The sequence below is a fragment of the Daphnia magna genome, linkage group LG1, assembly GCF_020631705.1.
Source record: "Daphnia magna isolate NIES linkage group LG1, ASM2063170v1.1, whole genome shotgun sequence".
In the NCBI taxonomy this organism is placed as follows: domain Eukaryota; kingdom Metazoa; phylum Arthropoda; class Branchiopoda; order Diplostraca; family Daphniidae; genus Daphnia; species Daphnia magna.
This window is the reverse complement of record NC_059182.1, coordinates 7,202,512-7,218,945: the sequence shown is the minus strand read 5'-3', so window position 1 is coordinate 7,218,945 and position 16,434 is coordinate 7,202,512. Positions and strand designations below refer to the sequence as shown.

Here is a 16,434-nt window from a genome sequence, read left to right as displayed (position 1 = left end):
ATTTTCCCAGAAGCTCTGCCAGAAGTAGAGAGGTAGAGAGCTAGAGACCGTACTACGGTACTAGGTAGTAGCGGCAGTAGTGGTAGAGATCGGCACGTTGAAGATTCCTTCAAGAAAAATGAAGGAGTCGCAAATCCGTTGAAATATTAAATCTTGTAGCGTCTAGCGTGTTTCTCTTATTTAATTTTGCATTGAATCGGTGTCGATGGTAGCGACCACGGATATTTTCCAATCGCGAAACAAACTTACCAAAGGTTAAAATTCCTGTTATTTATTGTACTTTTTTCTTCAGGATACTGGCAACAGCAAATGGCTAGAAACTAGTGGATAAGCGTGGTTGCACCCAACGTCAGTGAGATATAACTGCATGTTGAAGCCCTAAGCTTTGTTGATATTTTTATTGAAGTGTAACTTGTTCATAAAGGAACAGCTAAAATTAGTGTGCATAGTAGTATCCAAAAGGATCACAAAACGTGGAAAAGTGAAGAAGTACACTTTATTTTTAATCTAATGATAGGATTTTCGAATAACATTTAAATAAAGATTTTAAGTTCCTGTATCAGGACTATAAAATAAGCTTGAATAAAACGATGGGACATCCATTTCCGAACGATACTTTGTGGCAATTTCTGATATTTTCAGTTTACGGCGAATGTGTGGAAGCTGGTAACTATCAATACGAAAAAAGATTTAAGGTCACTATGTTACAAAAAGCGTTGAACATCTCATAAAACAATGACTACCTGTCATGATCCAGTCGTCGGCGTTTTCCCGCATTCACAGTGGTCTGTCTTACAAGTGACCCGAGTGCACGACGGGACACTACCATTCCGTCAACCAACGGCGTAGCAAAATTTAACCTATAATAACATCGAATAAATATTCTAGCACAGATGAAGTTTAATTAATTAATATAGTTTGGTGCATACTTCGAATGAGGTCCTCGCAAATGAATACGGTATAATCCTGACTGCTGCGCATGAATAAAAATAACAAAGCAGTCGCTTACTAATTCTTCTGTTTTCACGTGTCCAACATTTTCACGGCCATTCAAAATCGTCTCCAGCAAGTCGCCTTTATTTAAGAGGAATTTTAGTTTGGTTAAGGATCAAATCAAACGCTACACTTTCATTTAGTTATTTTTTACACAGCAATGTAAAAAAATGCGAAAACGAATATTCATTATTTAATTCTTTATCAGAAGAGATTTTGTAAATTTTATTTAAGTGAATACTGATGGTTGAATTGAAATTGAGGACTGACCAATTGGAAAATGATGGTGATCCTCGAAGCTTTCACACCACACGACGATCATTCTAACTTCGGAAATGGATAAACTAGCATTTTTGGTAGCTCTTTTGGACGGGGATGTCTGTCTTTCTTCGATTGTCAAATGATTTTCCAACGATTGACACGGCGTCGATGACTGGTGAAATGGTGCTAGTGCAAAATAATGCGTCAAAGGAAATTTATTTTAATTGATAACTAGAAAGCAAAAGTCAATACAAGATACTGATGATGTCAATGACGAGTTTAAGGCTGGAACAGCAAATAAGATTTCGGAAACTCCGTCAGCCCAATAAAGGTATTGGAAATTTACTTGAAGGTTATTTGTTTCGGAATCTGATCCTATGCTTTTTTCGAAGTCTGATTTCACTTGTGCTGCGATGATCAAAATATATTCCATTATCAACGCGGAAATATTTGATTAAATAGCAATGTTAAAAATGTGTCGTACTTTAAAGGTATATAAGTTACGTAACTTATGAAACACTGTAGTTTTTTTCTCGTGGTCTAGTCTTATTTCTAGTACCCAAGAAGTCTTACCTTGAGACCATCCTAAAGTTTGCAGGAATTCCACAAAATGCGGATTCAAAGATGAGGTCAACGTCTGTACAGCAAAAGACAATTACTTAAAATAGGGAACGAAAAGAGCAATGAAAATAAGTAGCTCCTGTCTACCGTATTAGAGAGAATATCGAAACTGTCTTTTTGTCCTGACCGAACGTAAAATACGCAAACTGTGTCGTGACTACGGCTTCCCAATCGGTCGAGAGAATCCAAATCTTCCGAGAAATGTGTAGAAGATGCATCTAAGCCAATCAATGAACTTCCTCTAATTGAGTTTTCCTGAAAGATAATATGAAAGCACATACTGAATAAAATAGCATTCGTATTAGATATCGCTAACGTACTTGAAGGCCCTCAACAGAAAGGAAGCCGATATGCGACAAGAATAGCCGGGCTGTTTGAAATTCGTTACAAAGCGGAGGAGACTGGCACTCCCGTTTAGCTCCAATTTCTTCTTGAATTTCAGAATTTTTTAAAGTTACTGACCCATCGACCAATCTACCAAGTTTGTCTAACTCTGCCGCTATGCGATCGTCGATCATTAACGGCGTTTCCATACTAGGTAGTGTTTTATCTCTGAAGAACAGATTAAATAATTACTTCAAGTACGTGAAAACTTTTAAGAAATGATGAATTTTACGCCAAACAACGTCGCACTCGATCTACAGATTCAGGGAAGTACTGCGGCTCAAAGGCGAATACCGGTCCAAAATCGTTCATGGGCAAGGGTCGCCCAGGATTGACCATGTAACTATGAACTCCACATTTATGTCGTGGTAAGTGACGTATCTGCGAAGCCCAAACTTGCCGACCAAACTGATTGCGGATAAGGATTGTAACCATGGGATCGGAATCTAGAGATCATACATATTTTACATCGGTTATTTAAGGGATAAATGCGAATTCTTACCTAATGTTCTGCCAGGAGATTGCTCCAACACACCAAGTAGTATGGTTCCTTCTGACGCAGCGAAATATCGGAAATGTTGGGCAGCTGAGATGGGAGATTTAGTGGAGTCTGTTTTCGGTGTATATGATTTTTGCAAAAGGTCTTCTTCGTTTAAAAGGCAGGATAGAGAGTCAGTTCCGGTTGGTGAAGGAAAATTGCCAACTTGCTCCACCAATGACGTTAATAAAAATTCAGCAGCGTCACGAACCCGAAGTGAAACTGGTTTTAACTGTTTTTCATGTTTCAGCTGTAGAATTTCTCCAGTTTTCCCTGTCTGCAAACTCGAGGTTAGTTCCATTTTTTAAAATTGGTTTGTTTGTCTTAATTATATATATATATATTTTTTCTTACCTGCGACTTTGATCCAGAGATTCCGAGTTCTATAACCTGAAGAATGAGATTCATGCATTCAGAGTCCGTTGCCAGATAAGGATGTGCAAACAACCACGAGGCACAACAATTAAAAGCTGCAACTATCGTAGAATGAAGGTCTTTGGAATGCGCCGGAGGTGGCCGAGAACACTGCACCGAAATATACTCGCAAAGAACGCGAACTACTCGACGACTTTCCCCTACATATTGCAAGAATTTATAATACAATGCAAACAAGGAAAATTAAAATTATAGAAAAATAACCTACGTTGATCAGGAACTCGTAGCTTCGCCAAAATCTCCGCCAAAAATGCAAGGAGTTCTAGTGCAGCAAGTGATGTATTTAGATCTGCTTTCCATACTGCAAGAAGCTTGGAAGATACCAGATGGAAGGTGGCGTTCACCACACCGTGAAAAGACCCTATCCCCCACCCACCACATTAAAAAGAAATAAAGAGAGAAAGAAAGAGAGAAAAAAAAAATTTATATATATACATATATTAATAATGAAATTGTTAATTTTCCTTTCCGTTCCACGAATGGTGTTTCTCTTTTTCGATTATAATTTTGGCAAACCTTCCACAATAGTGGAAAAATACCTTACCTAGCGGAAATGTTAAAAGCGGTCCGGTACACGACATTCTGTCGGAGTACGATGCGTCATGTTCAAGGTGAGAGTCGAATGTTATCTCACTTACACTGGGATAGGAGTTAGAACTTGTACTGTGACAACTGTGGGTATCTGAAGTTGAAGACATCACGTTTGATGCACTATCAGCTTGCATTGGAGTAGGATAAGTGTTCGGCGCCATCGATATGGTACTTTGTTCAGGCTGCTCAAATGCTGCCAAATCTTGAATTAGGCTGGCCAAACCACCTGTAAAATGTTGATATATATTACTTGTACACAGAAATGCTTAAGGATATGGTTCTAAAAATAAAGTTAATCCAATTTCTCAAGAATTATATACCTAAAAGAAGATGACTATTCAAAGAATCAGTTTCCACTTGTAAAGCAGACAGCAGAAGTTGCGTCAGGCGTGGCCGGATATTGGAAAAAACTGTCGGTAACGCATTGCGTTCACCAAGAGATCCAGCCAATTCTTTGATTGGTAATGACTGGAAAATTTTTTATTTATTTTTTCTTCATCAAGTGAATGACCGGACATTGTATAATAATGTAAACCTACGTGAAAATGAAGAGGTGCGGCCAAAATTGATAAAAGCACATGGATAGAGGCCCGTCGTAGATCTACTCGGTTTACACTAGGTCTTCCAAGTTTAACACATATTTTGGATTTTTGATTGCAATAAAGAATAATTATGATTTAACGAAAGTGGTTTACCTGATTTTCAGGTCTTTAGCCAGCAATATAACTTCCAAAGATTCTATAACTGATGGAATCAGCGTAAAAACACCATCTAGGTTAACACGAAACAGATCAGCAGAATGCAACAAAATGCTTGCCATGGCTTCACCGATAAATTTTTCCTAAAATTTAGAAATTAAAGAACATAAAATAAGGACCAATTTTAAAAGGAACGGGAGATTACGAACCTCTTTGATTTTTAGGCCATTATTTATCACCAAGTAAAAGCGAGCAAGGTACTGGGGCAATATCTCTTCGTCTGTACTCTTTGAACAAAAAATTCGGCAGAGTGCTCCTAATGCTTCTGCTCGGCCATTTTCGTATCCTTCTATTGCCGTACCACCACTTGAAGTATCGGGAGGTAGCTCAACAACGGTAGCGCTACGTGGACGATTTGACTGGAGTGATGATTCGCTTGTGACACTAACGCTTGAAGCACGTGACCGGTCCGCCATGTGCAGACTAGAGGTGCTGGATTCAACGGCAGAAGTTTTAACACCGAATTGAGTCTCACAGTCAATTAGAGCTGCCTCGAACAGCCACGAACCGAACAGATGCAACAGGGAATTACATCGAGCTCTGTGGGACATCGCGTTTGACGGAAATGAATGCCCTAAAACAGTAATTGTTAATGAACAATTTCTGAAACATAGGTTGTTGGCCACACACCAGCAAAATCAGTTGGAAGTGTCGAACGCCCCGAACTCCCACTAGGTGTGGTACGTTCAGTCCTTTCATGTAAGAAAACGGAAGAACGCAAGCCTAGGAATGCATCAACCAGTCCAGCAACCCCTTTCATTGCTTCCACAAAGATACTTGGTAATGAAAAAAGACAAGGATGCAGACTGGGATCTGAAAGCTAGAAACACATTTTTAAATATAAAACTCTGCATACCAAGGAACGACGTCACATAAATACTTGAGAACTGATGATCGTAAATTGCAAAAACTTGTGAGTCTGGCTTATTACGCTTGGACGTGCCAGTTGAACAGGATTGCCTATGCAGTGCAATAGTCTATACCAAGTTTGGGCCAAGACTTCACCAGATAATTGGGACGGAACTAACATATATTCATCATCTACATTTAAGAAAAAAGATAGATATAATTTCTTTGTTACGAATAGATGTTTAAACGGCTTACTTGTAGCGTATTTAAGAAACGCTGGACCGTACAATTCAGCAAGTAACCGAGACGTTAACGCTAAACTAATACGGTTCCATTGAGTTATCAAACTTGTACGATGTCGCCATGACTGAGCCATTTCAGTCAAAGTTTTCCACATTCGTGGGGAAGGAAAACTCTTGGCACAGGCATGAAGCCATATTTCAAAAAGTACACTTAGTACGCGATCACAAAGCTGGTCACCTATGTCATCTACAAGAATTTTAAATTGACGTTTTTTTTACTGTATGTTAATTTAAAACTGCCGACAATACCAATTACTTGGAACAGTAGGAGGAGCTAAAAGAACATCGTTGACAGTCAGAAGTAGCAAAAGAAGCGAATCCCATGTATCCTGGTCAATTATTAACGAGTTTATAACAACCGATTGGATTGTTCGGAGGACTCTATGACAAAGAACAGCCTGACGATTTATCAAATCCGGTGCTGAAATAGAATAAGTTTGAAAGAAATGTTTAATGAGTAAGACAACAAACGACACAATTGCAAATCAAATACTATACTTTGATTTGCTTTCTGGTTTGAACCTAATAATAATTTTTGAAAATAAAACAATAATCCTAATAACAAATTTTAAAAATAATAACAAATGTTAAAAAATAAAAAATAATAACAAATTTTAAAAAATAAAAAATAAATGAAAAAAATAAATAAATACATAAATTAAATTTAATTTAAAAAAAATGCAAAGAAAAAGAAACATGACAAAAGATACTTATTTTCTAATTCTGATGTTGAATAATGTGACCACAAAAAGTAAATACTAACTATACAATATATTACCTTCTCCAGGTCTAGGAATGAATATTTGAAATAGTTGATAAATAATTTTTCTGGAATAATGATTAGGTAGCTTTAGCAATGGCAGAGGAACAGCAGACTTTGGTTGAGGCAGTAATGCTGAGAGCCACTCACAGTAAACATGAACACAATCCCGTATTGAATCATGTTCTGTTGTTGCTGTGTTAAGTGGTAAAGTTAATCCATAACCAATAACCTGGTCAATGCACACACAAAAATTAAATGATCAAGTGCTCAGAAGCCTTTTTATCACTTACAACTATATTATTTTTTAACATGGTAAAATACTTACTTCCATGCACCAGTTGACTTCCCTGTCAGTACTCAATTTTGCTGAATGAGGTGAAGGATGGGTAATACCTATATTGGCTGCTATTGGTTGCACGACAAATGCAACAATTTGCTTGACTGGTTAGCAGTTTAAAGTTTTGAAGAACAGTAATTGAGAAGAAGATTTAGAAAAGTTAACATGTTGAAGAATTTCATTACAGAATAAACCAAAACATACGTGCATCTGGAGATAATGGTAAAGATGTCAACACAGATCTATTTTCTAAGTGGTTGCTTTGATTGAAGAATGAAAAGGAGGACCAGTCGACATACATCTTTTCTTGATATACCTTGTCCTCCTATTGATAATTAAAGAAGTAAATAGTGATATAGTGATACTCTGATTCAACTCAAACTACCCAAATAATAAACAAATATTCCGACTTGTAACTAGCTCGTGCAAGTAAACCTATTAAATTTATTATTTTTCTGTGCATTAAATGAATTTATGCCAAACCTTTTGATTAGAATTCATGCGGCTTAGAACCCCAAGATTCATTTACAGTAACATGTCCCAAAGACAAAGATTGGGTGAAAAATTTGACCAAACTTCACTTTTTCCTTACGGAACTTCCCCTAAAGATTCTTGGCGACTTGTTGGGAGAGGACGACTAGATTTTGATCTAGTGCCAACTATTTCCGCTGCAAGCGGGAGCTACCATTCACGCTGGGTTTGTTTTCCGTAATTTTGTCGTTCGCATACAAATTCACCCTGAAAATATGTGTGACGTTACTACTCGATATTGGATGGATTTTGCTGTTTCATGTGATTGTTAACACTGTGGCTGTTAGTACATTTGGGTAGCAAGAGCATATGTTGACAAGATTGAATTGATTGCAGCTTTCAACACACTCAGGGCATGCTCAGGGTAGCCGTTGACGCGGCTGATTGTTCCGACTTAGAATATTATTTAAATTCTATAATAGTTCGGTGAGGTACTAAGACTATTTTTTAATTTTTAATTTTGTTATTTAATTTTAATTTTTTGTTATTATTATCATAATATATATTTTTTTTGCATGAGCTGTATGTTTTCTCATTTTGAAGTCTGGACGAAAAATGTTTTCCGTAAGTGTCTGAACATCCTTCGTTTTTGGAACCCATAATGGGCTTCTACGGCGATGGTTGTTTCTCGTGGGCGGATACACAGGAGGGAAAATAATCTATGGCGATCAAATTTCATGCTATTTACACCAAAAACGGAAGCTACTTCCTATGAATTTTTCTAAAGTTCTGTTACCTGCGGTCATTGGTTGGCACTCAGGTCAGCAAATTTCAGCACCGTTGGCTTAGTAGGGTCTTTGTGTTCGAGCAAGTGCTCATAGGTGGCGTTTGTATTCCTTCGAAGTGGGAAAATAGCTCATTTTACAAATTTTAGGGTATAGAAACCTTTACTAAGCTTGTATTTTTTAAAAACTTCTCTTAATTTATCTCATAAAATAAATTAACATAAAACGCTACAATTTTTTAACAATCTTAGCTTTTGGCTTTAGTAGTCTATTTTATAACCCCAACCAAAGACACGAGCTCATGTGCCTCTTCGTTCCTTCGTAGTTGTTATTTCCTCCACAGTTGTCGTTCGACCGGCGAGCAAGCTAGTAAAATTTTTTGTTTACTGGAATTGGAATGATGACCCGTGAAATTACAGTACCGAGCTGAACGAGTGAAATTTTGTTGAATAGTCGAAATATTCTAGTATCAAATTTTTAATTCGACGAAGGATTAATATGAACAAAAAACATTCTCTAAGACCAGTGTTGCTTTTGGCACGTTTCAAAGGAAGTGATAACCATCAGTGAAAAAGTTTATTTGGAAAATTTCAACTATCAATATTGGTACGTAAAATATTCCTGGTTATTACTCTAATGCAACTAGATTTACAAAAAAAGCACACATGTAAGAGACAGAATTGTCGTCAGTTCTAGGTATCCTAGCCCGTTGAAGCATCTTTTGCTCTACACACAGAAAATTAAATATTGCGTGTATTTTTTAAAAATCATGATTGCAATTTGGTTTTTGGATTCTTTTGCTGTTTTCTTTGTCTCCTTTTGGGTTTTTTTCTGTCGTTTTTCAATGGGACATAACAGTGTGCTAGAGTTTGTATTCTCGCAAGGCTGCCTGTCCCATTTCCGTAGTCAAGCAATGAGTTGCTGCTCGCTACGTTCGTTCACCTCCCCATTTTTTAGACGTGCATGACCTAAAAATCCACATAGTGGAACTGTTCAAAACCAACCAGAAATACTAGTTGAACAAACGGTCAAGCATACAGTATATAAAGAACATGAGGTAGAGTTTGGCTATATTACGCTATTTATCTATTACAATTAACAATTTATTATGACTGAGAATAAGGCAGAACAAGCAGGTCAATATTTTTAGTGAGTTTTTTCTTAGCTTAGTAAATTTTTATTGGTGTAGGAAATTTAAACGATATCATACCGTTTCAGTTCCCAGTGTTAAGTACATCTCCATCTCTGTAAGGAAAAAAAAAATGGCTTCCCTTAGATATTCCGATGGGTGGATTAGTTGATGTATAGCCGTTCGTCAGTCAACGCGAGTCAACGTATGTGATAAAATAAGTTTTCTAAAAGAAAAAACAGAAGACATTTCAGAAAACGTATTAACGGCGAAAACAACGCAGGGTGAGAATTTTGATCCAACCCGATCAACCTCACAAGAAAAAAAAAAATATCTGAGAATGAAATGAAAAAAGGATGGGTTTTGGTCGCCTCGATAGTGGGCATAACATAATGCGGTTTCATTAGATACCGCTATACGTTGTGTACCGTACAAAAAAAATTCTCAGGTTTCGATGGTCAAACACAATAAAACTGTTAGTTGAGCCAGTACTTCGAGGTCCCTGATGGAATGAGTGTTGCTTGCGTATCCTACCAAACGTGTTTTTAGAGTGAACTAATTATTATAATTTTGTTTATCACTTTTTTCGTGAAATAGAACTCAGTAGCTAAAACTAAGTGCATCTATCCTGGCAGATAATAAAGAAATTTAACCATTGAAATTATACTAAACGAAATCTAGTTTAATTACTTAAGAAAAAAATGGCTTATCTCTGGTATATAGTTCCAATTATTTCATTTGATTTTTTAAAATGAACATTCAAAGCATGAGATGAATAATGGCAGGCATGTTCGGACATGACATGCCACATTCGGTCCAAAAGGGGAAAACCCTAAGCCATTAGAGCGCAGTGGGTTGAACCTTCTATTCCTGCGTTTGCAGCCGAAATGTTGACCCAAAAAAGTGGTAGATAGACATGCCTCAGAGCTATTCCGGGTTCTCTTTTTACTGCGCATAAAAGACTGAAAAGAGGAGAAAGCGACAAGTTATTTATTTTCTCCTAACGAATCGCTTGGCTTATTCAGTCTACTGCATACTACTTTACAGGAGGTTTAAAATTGTTTAAATTAGTCACATCCCTTATACCTTTGGATTCAATTGATGCCATACATTAGTCAATGCATCCAAGACTTTGACGAGGATAATGTTTTAAAGTAGAAGTTGCATCAGCTCGTTTGTTCTAAACTTTTCAAGGATTTGCGGAAACAGTCCGGATGTTTCTTTAATTTGAATGTTCGTGCGTATTTTAGCAGTGGCAATTAGACATTGGCAGTTCGATTCTGATTCTATTCAGGGTTACTGATACACTGTACCAGTGAGATGTTAATTCGTTTGGACAATTGGAGCAATCTTAGCAATGTGAAGAAACACATTGTAACAAGAAACAACAACAACAACAAACGAAGAGTAGTTAATAAAAATTACCCATTAGTGAAAGCAGAAGTAATAATAATGTTTAATCCTCCACTTTCCTTCAATTTTGATTTTTTAATGATTTTAAACCTGTACAAGCTAGCCTCGATTTTGTTTAATTTTGCTGAGCCATGATTCGCTTCGTGAAAAGGTCAATGGTAAAATGAAGGAGAACGAGACAGAGTTGTGCAATCACTGATGGGAAGAGACGATCAAGATGACGTCAGTGTTCGATACGAAACAAAAGATTCCAAAGCCATGTCCTGCAAATTGTGTGAAAAACAATAACCCTGATAACTGCGCTAACAAAACAAATACCGAATTACAACTGCTTTAGGCTTTGTTTGTTTGGCTTGTATATGCATGTGCACTCAGGCTGAAATTCGCTTAATTTTGATTTTAGTAACTGTGCTCAATCCGTTCGTTACTTCAATTTTCTTCTTTTTCTTGTTCGACAGCAAAAAGGGCATCAGGTGTATAAATTGTTCTGCGAGTTATTCATCTTTAAGACTTCCAAGTTTTAACTGTTTTATCGCATACCACACATCAGGATAACATCCTTATGTTAGTCCATTGAAAACATGCTTGTAGTGAAATTACGAACACATTTTTCTAATACTGAAACGCTGCTACTGGCAAGGCACGTAAATTCCTTTTCTAAAATTATCAAGCGAAGAACTAACGCGCTAAAACTGTTTAAAAACATCCACCATAGAATAGGCCTAAGATGCTTACAAACATCTGGTTAAATCATGAAACGCAATCGGGTGTAGGCCTACTGGGGGAATTCCGGTGAAAGTGAGTCCACGTGCAAGATGAAAGCGACCTGGACTGAGGGTAGGGAAGAAAGAGGGGTAGGATAAAGGCGAGACACACTAGAGTGCTTTGCTGACGTAGATACTACAGGTAAAAGGAATTTAAAAAAGAGATCCCGGATCTTAACTTTTCCTCTCGATAACTTTTTTTTTCCCCTTTTTCTGTTTTCCCTCTCTTATTTCTTGGTGACCTCAATTTCTTTCCTATTAAGGTCCTATGCTGTTTCAAGTTCTTTCTCTTTCACGTGGTGGTGCAATGCGTTGAGACACTAAGGCTTGTCATTTGAAGACGCCCTGCGCAGTGATATTATCAACCACAGTAGACTTAAATTTGCTGATGCAGCAACATTTTTAAAGTTTCAAATCCATTCATAGACAGCATCATCTGCACGGTAAAAATTATTTGGGTCACAAATTCCGCTTGCATCTCGTTCATTCTTAATCCATACCGACAGGATCTATGAACAACGTGTGGTTTGGGCGTAATAAAGGTGATGCAATCATGGCATGACACTGTCAACCTATGTTATTCGCTACCGCAAACTTCCGAGTGTTCGTAGAAAAAACTTGAATTTCCTACTTATGTGAATTTAAAACCCCAAATATTCAACTGAAGGGTAACCCGATATGACACAGTTTTTTTCATGGGGAGTCAATCGAGGCAAGTCTCCGATAGAGACACCAAACAAACTGTAGATTGTAGAAGACGAAACTAAAAGGGTGGTGTGAGCTACTAGAGAGATTTCCTCTTGCAAGATATCCGGACATTTAGAAAGTTTGTTTTGGGATGATGAAAGTAGGTCACCAGAAAATTCTTCGTTTCTTGAATCATTCCCCCGAGGCTACTTTCAGTGGGGCTCTTTTGTGTGTGTGTGACCCTCCCCTTTCTTTCATGCTTCTCTCGACGGTTTAGATGTACGCGTTGTTAGAAGCCTCTATGGCCAGTAGCACACCGCTGGTTGAAAGCGAAGGTTCGACTGTTTACCCCTCTGTTTTTGTGAGAAAGTGATACTTTCTTTCTGTGTTACCTATTCCAGGCTGAAGTTTAAAAATTTTTCCTTTCGTTGATTAGTTGAACGCCAACATCCCAGCTGATTGTCACGTGTCATCTTCGTCAATTTCAGCAGCTATTGGTGTTGTGGCTGTATCGGGGTTTTTTTTCTTCTTCGAAATGCATGTCATTGTGATGACGTTGCTGGTGAGTTGCGCGATCTCACCAGTTCTGGTGCAATCGGATGACATCATTATCGACGACGACGCGTCTCTACGGTCATCCATCCTAAATGATATCCATGCCTACAACGCATCTTGTTTCCCAAAGGACACCTGCCGTACTGATAAGGTCAGTTTGTTCAACTCAGTTGATCTTGATCTGTTTCTTTGAAACATGCTGGATTTGGTCTAAGAGCGATGACCTTTCATTTTTTCTTGGAACATCGATGGCTTCTCTTGAGGAATAATATTTTGTGCTAAGTTTCTTTTTTTTTCAATCTTTTTTGTAGGTCAGTCGCATTAGCGATTCCCCAGATTGGACAAAACGAAATTGTCTTTGCGACGATTCGTGCATTGATTTCGGCGACTGTTGCCCTGATTCGAAACGGTATGAGCCTAACCAACAGCGTTTAGCTGGCACCCGATTCAGCTGTCTGCATTTGAGGCAATACAACTTCAACTGGATTGTTAACAAATGCCCGGAAAATTGGAGTGACCCTAACGTGGCAAAAGCCTGTGAAACTGAACCTAGCGAATGGCAAATTCATTTAGATCCCATCAGTCACATGCCGGTGACGAGTCAAGTTTCTGGTATCACGTACAGAAACTTGAACTGCGCCATGTGTCATCAAGATGTGCCAGGCTCTCGAGGAAATCCGTCTTCCCTTCGTTTTTGGTACGTGTGAAAATGATGAGTACACAATTAGTAGAATTAGCGAAATGGAAGTGAGTCGTACACAGATGGAGTTCATTTGGATAACATGTGGTCTGCAGATGATGGTGAAACAACCCACAAGAGATATTCTTTTAAACACCCCTTTTCTTTGTTTTCACAGGAACCCGAGATTAGAATGCAACTCTATCTTGGCGGGGAGTACAATACTTCAATCGATGACAAAGGATGATCTCGCCTCTAAGGTAAATTTTCCGCACTTATCCGAATTACTTTTGTGTTTTTCGAAACTCTACCACGTTTTATTTTCTTTCTTTTATAGATTCAATGGGATAATGAACAAAAGATGTGGGGTCTTGTGGTCGACATCAACGGCAAAGGAGAACAGTTTCATTCTTGCTTTGTTGATCCAGCCTTACCAGATGACCTACAGTCTTACTTACGACCATGCCAGCCTTCCGTGAACGACTGCCCTCCTGACTGGATGGATGATGACATTCGCAACAAGTGCTTGTCATACACGTCTTTCGTCTATCGTCCGCAAGAAATCTACCGCAACATCCATTGCGCCATTTGCAATAGCGCCCAGCTGCAGGAGTTGTCGTGCAATTCATCAGGCATCTCCTTCCGCAAACTGCCCGATTCGCGCGAATTTAATCCTTCTGCGTTCGCGCTCCTTTTCGATCTAAAGGACAACGACGGCAGTGGCATCGTAGGACAAGCAAAAAGCTGCGAAGATGGCCAACTCTACGATCCGTTTTCTCGAAAATGCCGCACAGTTTATTGTTCACAGCCTGGTACCGTCTACAGAGAAGGGCGCTGTTTACAAGCACCTTCGTCCGGCGCAGCGCCAGCAACCACATCCATATCCATTGCCGATGGCAATCAACCAGAAACCGACGGGGATGCTATCGTATTCCCAGAGCACCCGAACATGGGAGGATCTAATGGTCAATACACAGATGGACGACCTGATGTATCGGTGACTCAGCTACCCGAGCTTCCGTTCACTGTTGTCGACTCATCCTCAACTGGGTCGTCAGTCACGGACAGTGAAGCTGTTCAGCCAACGTTGACGAATTTCACTTCGATACATCCAGTGAATATGACCGACAAGACGCAGATGTCGGCAGAAGGCAATTTCACTTCCTGTCCTAAATTTCTTCTTTCGGAAGACGAAGTACAATGGCTGGACAACGGCACTCTCTACGTTCCCTCACATGGTAAGCCCTACGATGAGGGTGACTACGAGAAAGATAAAAGCGGTGGTGGCGTTTGGATTTGCGCCGAAGGATTGACCATGGTTTCCAAGTTTGATCCGATTCTTGGTTGGGTAACTGTAGCTGGATTGGGGCTGTCGGAAATATGCCTAGCTCTACATTTGATTGCGTTCGTCATCAGTCCGGATTTGCGCAATTTGTCTGGCCGGAATTTGGCTTCGTTGTCGTTAGCCCTATTTGCTGCGTATGGCTCTTTCATTGCAGCACAGTTCGTCCCTACTGGCGGCAACATTTGTATCGGAATTGCCTTATCAACCTTCTATTTCTTCCTTTCCGCCTTTTGGTGGACGTCTGTCTTGGCTTGGGATGTGTGGCGCACCATTCGATTGGCTACCGTTCAGCTGAGGTGTTCTTCTTCCGGTCAGCAATGGGGAAAGTTCATTCTTTATTCCATGTACGCCTGGCTGTTGCCCGCGTTGATCGTAGCTGCAGCCGTGGTTGTCGAGTACGTCGATACGGACATCTTTTCATGGATGCCGACCGAATATCGCCCTTTCTTTGGTCGGAATGTCTGCTGGTTCGGTCAACGAAAGGCCATTCTGATTTATTTTGCAGCTCCACTAGCCGTTATCCTGTCCATCAACCTTTTGCTTTTTATCAACTCGGCGCACATGATCCGCAGCACGACCGCCAAGTCTCCCACGTCTAGCAATCAGGCCAGTTCCCGTAAACAGCTTGGATTATACGTCCGTCTTGCCCTTATCATGGGTCTCTCTTGGTTGGCTGGATTGATTGCTGGCGCTGCCGATTTTATGCCGTTATGGTACGTTTTCGTTGCCCTCTGCTCGCTCCAGGGCGTCTTCATTTTGTTGGCCTACACCTGCAATCCAAAGGTAGCTCGATCCATCCGCAACAGGGTTTTGGTTTGTCGAAAAACCAATAGCAGACAATCCACTTACCGTACAGCTCTCGTGGGAGGATTTAAAAGCCAAGACCTCAAACGGCTGGGTAAAGGAGGGAAAGGCAAGGTTGAAGCACGTGATTCGCACGATTCACAGGTTTCGCAGACGTCTCAGACTTCCCTGACTAAAACGACCTCGAACACAACAACTCCGTAAATAAGAAAACATGCAGAAAAAATAGCATACAAGTATGCTTTTCATTCTTATTTTCAATACTTTAAATGTACATTTAAAAAGTGGATTCCGTCCAATTTTATCCGTCCGGTTGCGGATAACGTTTCTTGGCTTCGGCGTTCACTAATTGAGTTGGACTACAAAATACACAGAACACCCTATCCCCCCTCCCCCCCCCGCGTTTATTTTCAGAACCCGATTGGCTGAAAATCAGTGTTTTATACTTATGTAGTGTGATTATCCTAAAACTTTTGAGTCTCCTCTCTTTCTCTCCGTTTCACTAGTCTTTAGTTCTTTCGTTATCTGGATATACATCTCCAGTGATCGTTTGTGACATATATAAATGCATTGCCTTTCTTTTTGATATCTTGAGTGTGATATATATGTGGAATGTTGTGTGATTGTACGTATAGTATGTGGATCCGAAGTGGCTTTACCAGGTCTCAATTTCAATGTCTTATTCGAACAATTTGTGAATTCCTTCGTGTATCAGGATTCTTTTATTTTCACTATATAGTCTCAATCGAACAAACGGCTAACACAGTAATAGACTCACTTGAAGAAAAAATAAAGAAAAAAGGTGTAAATACTCGAGATACACCTTTCGTCCGACTTCGGCTCCGTTGTAATCGTGTGCTGCAATTTCTTAATGTCGTCTTATGCAAGTTATTACACAGCTATTAGACACTCCGTACAAACCGCGTGTTTCATTTTCTCATTTTTATGCTCTAAGGTTAAAGATTGGTAT

General features: G+C 39.2%; 2 protein-coding genes and 1 long non-coding RNA gene across 7 annotated transcripts; 1 reads left to right on the top strand and 2 right to left on the bottom strand.

Annotated features, from left to right (window-relative positions):
- Positions 1-383: 383 nt before the first annotated feature.
- Positions 384-7,481, bottom strand: LOC116928573 (ral GTPase-activating protein subunit beta). Of its 2 annotated transcripts, none has more exons than XM_032935677.2 (25): positions 7,316-7,481; positions 7,037-7,157; positions 6,821-6,936; positions 6,511-6,724; positions 5,989-6,153; positions 5,686-5,919; positions 5,462-5,622; positions 5,212-5,401; positions 4,731-5,155; positions 4,519-4,664; positions 4,363-4,444; positions 4,144-4,291; positions 3,777-4,049; positions 3,441-3,593; positions 3,152-3,372; positions 2,762-3,074; positions 2,492-2,705; positions 2,196-2,427; positions 1,963-2,130; positions 1,828-1,891; positions 1,507-1,662; positions 1,264-1,440; positions 930-1,074; positions 744-860; positions 384-670 (listed from the first exon to the last, which is right to left on the bottom strand). In XM_032935677.2, exons 1-25 carry the CDS (start codon positions 7,355-7,357, stop codon positions 547-549), a joined length of 4,401 nt encoding a protein of 1,466 aa, XP_032791568.2. In that variant the 5' UTR covers positions 7,358-7,481; the 3' UTR covers positions 384-546. The 2 variants fall into 2 exon arrangements, with proteins under 2 accessions (XP_032791568.2, XP_032791561.2); XM_032935670.2 differs by lacking the exon at positions 7,316-7,481 and adding an exon at positions 7,218-7,310.
- Positions 7,482-8,431: 950 nt separating this feature from the next.
- LOC116928587 lies at positions 8,432-16,380 on the top strand. 4 transcript variants are annotated; one of them, XM_032935696.2, is made up of 5 exons: positions 8,432-8,694; positions 12,518-12,787; positions 12,948-13,333; positions 13,494-13,575; positions 13,653-16,380. In XM_032935696.2, exons 2-5 carry the CDS (start codon positions 12,617-12,619, stop codon positions 15,666-15,668), a joined length of 2,655 nt encoding a protein of 884 aa, XP_032791587.2. In that variant the 5' UTR covers positions 8,432-8,694; positions 12,518-12,616; the 3' UTR covers positions 15,669-16,380. The 4 variants fall into 4 exon arrangements, with proteins under 4 accessions (XP_032791587.2, XP_032791601.2, XP_032791595.2 ...); XM_032935710.2 differs by lacking the exon at positions 8,432-8,694 and adding an exon at positions 12,274-12,416; XM_032935704.2 differs by lacking the exon at positions 8,432-8,694 and adding an exon at positions 12,328-12,450.
- Positions 8,651-12,183, bottom strand: LOC123476787. The gene is made up of 2 exons (XR_006651649.1): positions 9,299-12,183; positions 8,651-9,077 (listed from the first exon to the last, which is right to left on the bottom strand). It is a non-coding gene; the product is annotated as an uncharacterized LOC123476787 (long non-coding RNA).
- Positions 16,381-16,434: the final 54 nt, after the last annotated feature.

What these genes read in the sequence shown, in the direction of transcription:
- LOC116928587 (XM_032935687.2), top strand. Translation starts at nt 12,359, where the DNA reads ATGTACGCGTTGTTAGAAGCCTCTATGGCCAGTAGCACACCGCTGGTT. An exon ending in ACACCTGCCGTACTGATAAG is followed by an intron (nt 12,788 to 12,947) that starts GTCAGTTTGTTC and finishes TCTTTTTTGTAG; the next exon opens with GTCAGTCGCATTAGCGATTC. An exon ending in AGGATGATCTCGCCTCTAAG is followed by an intron (nt 13,576 to 13,652) that starts GTAAATTTTCCG and finishes TTTCTTTTATAG; the next exon opens with ATTCAATGGGATAATGAACA.
- LOC116928573 (XM_032935670.2), bottom strand. Translation starts at nt 7,295, where the DNA reads ATGCACAGAAAAATAATAAATTTAATAGGTTTACTTGCACGAGCTAGT. An exon ending in CCGCACCTCTTCATTTTCAC is followed by an intron (nt 4,292 to 4,362) that starts GTAGGTTTACAT and finishes AAAATTTTCCAG; the next exon opens with TCATTACCAATCAAAGAATT. An exon ending in CGACGACTGGATCATGACAG is followed by an intron (nt 671 to 743) that starts GTAGTCATTGTT and finishes TCGTATTGATAG; the next exon opens with TTACCAGCTTCCACACATTC.